This window comes from Pagrus major, chromosome 24 (assembly GCF_040436345.1).
Source record: "Pagrus major chromosome 24, Pma_NU_1.0".
In the NCBI taxonomy this organism is placed as follows: domain Eukaryota; kingdom Metazoa; phylum Chordata; class Actinopteri; order Spariformes; family Sparidae; genus Pagrus; species Pagrus major.
In genome coordinates, this window is record NC_133238.1 from 12154714 (window position 1) to 12158216 (window position 3503).

Genomic DNA, 3503 nt, shown 5'->3' on the forward strand with positions numbered 1-3503 from the left:
AGGAGGATCTAGCAGGAGGGGAGGTGGAAAATGGTCGACAAAAAAAAGCAGAGAAGAGAAGCTGAGAGGAAAGACAAGGCGGCAGGGAGGCATAAAGAAGAGAGGCAGACAGAAAGGTAAAGAGAACGGTAGAGAGAGAGGTCAAGGTGGAGCTGTGCAGACAGGAACTAAGCTTGAGACACAATGTGTTGTAATTCATTGCTCGCTACAGCTACTGTGTGCGTGCCTGTGTTTGTCCGTCTGGGTCAGTGGATGTGAGCTTGTGTGTGCGCGTGTGCACGTCAGCACGCCTGAGTGCAGGCACAGATAGTTTTTTTTTAAACGCCTGTGTGTCTGAGCACAGGTTTGGGTGTGTGTTTGTGTGTTCGATGAAAGCACCGTGAGCCGAGGGGGGTTGGATGTGTATGGGTGTGTGTGTGTTGCTTTGTGGCACTCGGCGAGGCGCATTTTCAAACCCATCTCCAGCCACCTCAGATGAGCCGGGGATTATAGAGTGACCCTCAATGCCTCTGTCTTATTGGTCTGGCCAGGGTGCATTAGGCTGCCGTAACCAGCCATCCCACCATCCCTCTGTGCAGCACTGTACCTGCAGACACACGCCGTCCTTTTCATGATCTGTGGAAATTAACATTTCATGTGTAGTTGGACACAAAACCCTCTCATGACATGAATCAGGGAGATAAATAAATAAAAATAAAGCCATGGCAAACAAGCCTCCAGATGAATGTCACCTTTTTAATTGACCACCTTCCATCGCAGGCAATTTGAAGGTGTTGTCATTTTAATTATTGCTAAAATGATTTTAGCATGTCAGTGTGCTCACATGCGCTGTCTATGTCTCGTTTCTCTCAGGCTTAAAGATGCAGTGGACCCCCGAGCACAGCCAGTGGGCCGAACAGCATTTCGACATCTCCTCCACTACGCGCTCGCCAGCCCACAAGGCCGAGGCCTACAGGGCGGTGCCCGGCCACCTGCAGCGCTCGGCCACCTACCAGTACGCCTGGGCCAATGACGACATCTCAGCCCTCACTGCTTCCAACCTGCTCAAGAAGTATGCTGAGAAGTATTCTGGCATTCTGGAGATGCCGGGCTCTTATTCTGAGGCCCCTGGGGTCCCAGGAGTGATGAATGGCCGGAAAGGTGAATCAGAGCCATGGCAGGATGGCGTCTATCCCATGAGCTGCATCCCAGAGGGGGTTTCTGTCAGAAAGGGAGGTGTGGCAGCGGCTTCAGAGGTGGTGTCTGGCATGTGCAGCTCCCCCGGCCTGGCCTCCAGCACCCTGAGTGAGCCAAGCTACTCCAGCAGCAGCTGTGGGAGCCACACTGCCACGGCCCTCCATTCCTCCTCCATGCCCTCTCAGGAATACGGCCCCGCATACAGCAGCTCCTACCTGCACAGTAGTTACAGCTCCCAGTCTGCCCCCACCCCAGCACTTCCCTCCCCACTGCACAGCTCTGGGCTGCTGCAGCCACCCCCTCCGCCGCCCTCCCACCCCACTTTAGTCCCAGCTTACAACGGAGGCTCCCCCAACTTGTCTAGTTATAATTACCCCCCAGCAGGCTACCCAGCTCAGAGCTCGGTCGGGCCAGGATACAGCCCTGGGGGAGCGCCCCCTCCTTCCTCATACCTCCCCTCAGGCATTGCTGCACCTACACCCCTACCCCCCTCTTCTGCTTTACCTGGATACCCATACCAGAGCCACAACCTGACCCCAATCGCCCCCACTCCTCTCAACAGTAGCTCCTCCAACTCACTGAAGAGGAAAGCCTTCTACATGACAGGCCAAGGAGAGATAGACTCCACTTACGGTAACTTTGGCTATGGCCAGGCTCGGAGCTCAGCTGAGAGCCCCATGTACAGGATAGCAGACAGCAGCAGTACAAATGGAGGCGCCAACAGCGCCAGTGGTGGTGCATTTGACAGAAGTGCTGAAAAGGCGTCTTTACCTTTTAATCCTCAGAAGCAGTCCACGATGTCCTCGGAGCAGCAGCAGAGGAAGTACAGCAGCCAGGTGACTGGTGGGCCACTGACTCCACCGGCCTACGTCTCCTCCACCCTGGGGGGGTCCCGCTCAGCAGATTCCCTTGTCAGCTTCACCTCCCCTTCCCTCAGTGAGCAAGGTGCTGATGATCACCGTCTGCACCTCTCCCACTCAGCGCCAGGGCCTACCTCCTCCTCATCCACTTCCTCCTCCCGGCCTGCTGAAGAGCAGCTAAAAACCAGTGACCCTCACCTCCTAGACATGGTTACCTCTGAAATCGTTCAACAGGGGCCGCCGGTGGATTGGAGTGACATTGCAGGACTAGAACTGGCCAAGGCAACCCTGAAGGAGGAGGTCCTGTGGCCCATTCTGCGCCCGGACATGTTCAGCAGTTTGGGACCAGCCCCACGTTGCGTGTTGCTGTTTGGCCCCAGGGGCAGCGGCAGGACGTTGCTGGGTCGCTGCCTGGCCAGCCAGCTGGGTGCACCATTCCTCCAGCTCAGCGGGTCCACGTTGGCCACCAAGTGGCTGGCAGACGGAGAAAAAATTATCCGAGCGTCCTTCCTGGTGGCTCGCTGCAGGCAGCCCTCAGTACTGTTCATTAGTGAGGTGGACATGCTGCTGTCAGCCCACCTCAGTGAAGAAAGCCCCATCAACCGGCTGAAGGGGGAGCTACTCGCCCAGTTGGACTCACTCCTCATGAGCTCAGGCGAGGACGGAAGCAACCAAGTGTTGGTGGTTTGCTCCACAAGCAGACCCCAGGACATGGACGAAGGGCTGCGCAGATACTTTGCTCGGAGGGTCCTTGTGCCCCTGCCGGACAGCACAGCCCGACACCAGATCGTGAACCAGCTCCTGGCTCAATCGCAGCACAAATACTGCATGAGTGAGGAGGAGCTGGCGCTGCTGGTCCAGCGTACCGAGGGCTTCTCCGGACTGGACCTGGCCAGACTCTGCCAGGAGGCCCTCGTCGGTCTGTTACATGTCTCTGCACAGGGCATGGACATGACGGGTATGATGCCCAGGGGACAGGTCAGGCCCCTCACCTACCAGGACATTGAGAGTGTCTTTTGTAAATTCCAAGCCAGTATATCGCAGAAAGAGATTGACACGTACACTGAGTGGAACAAAATGTTCGGCTGCAGCCAGTGAAATGATAGATTCCGCCCTTGAGAAAAAGAGGCATCCACAATTCCTCCCCTCAGGGCAGAAGCATTGTGCTGGAGGGAAAGGCACACAGAAGGCCAACACAAGCCCACTGAGTTCTCACAAGCAGGGTTTAGATGCACCAAGAGACCTGGTTTGATGAGACAACTGGCAGTTTTGCAGTTAACGAGCAAGAGTTTTAATTTGAATGCTTGACACTCCAGAAAGCCAGGCATTGTTTACACATTGCAAGCAAGTTGGCTTCAGAAGAGACGCCCCAGTGTCTGTGTATATATCTTTATGTTCTTGTTCTTGAGATTTAGTTGGCTATCCAAGTGCCTGAAGTGGTGCTTTCTGATTTTCTTTCTTTGTTTA

At 55.2% G+C, this 3503-nt stretch overlaps 1 protein-coding gene across 1 annotated transcript; it reads left to right on the forward strand.

Annotated features, from left to right (window-relative positions):
• Nucleotides 1-857: 857 nt before the first annotated feature.
• LOC140992382 (fidgetin-like) lies at nt 858-3134 on the forward strand. The gene has a single exon (XM_073462695.1). It carries the CDS (start codon nt 861-863, stop codon nt 3132-3134), a length of 2274 nt encoding a protein of 757 aa, XP_073318796.1. The 5' UTR covers nt 858-860.
• The last annotated feature ends 369 nt before the right edge of the window (nt 3135-3503 follow it).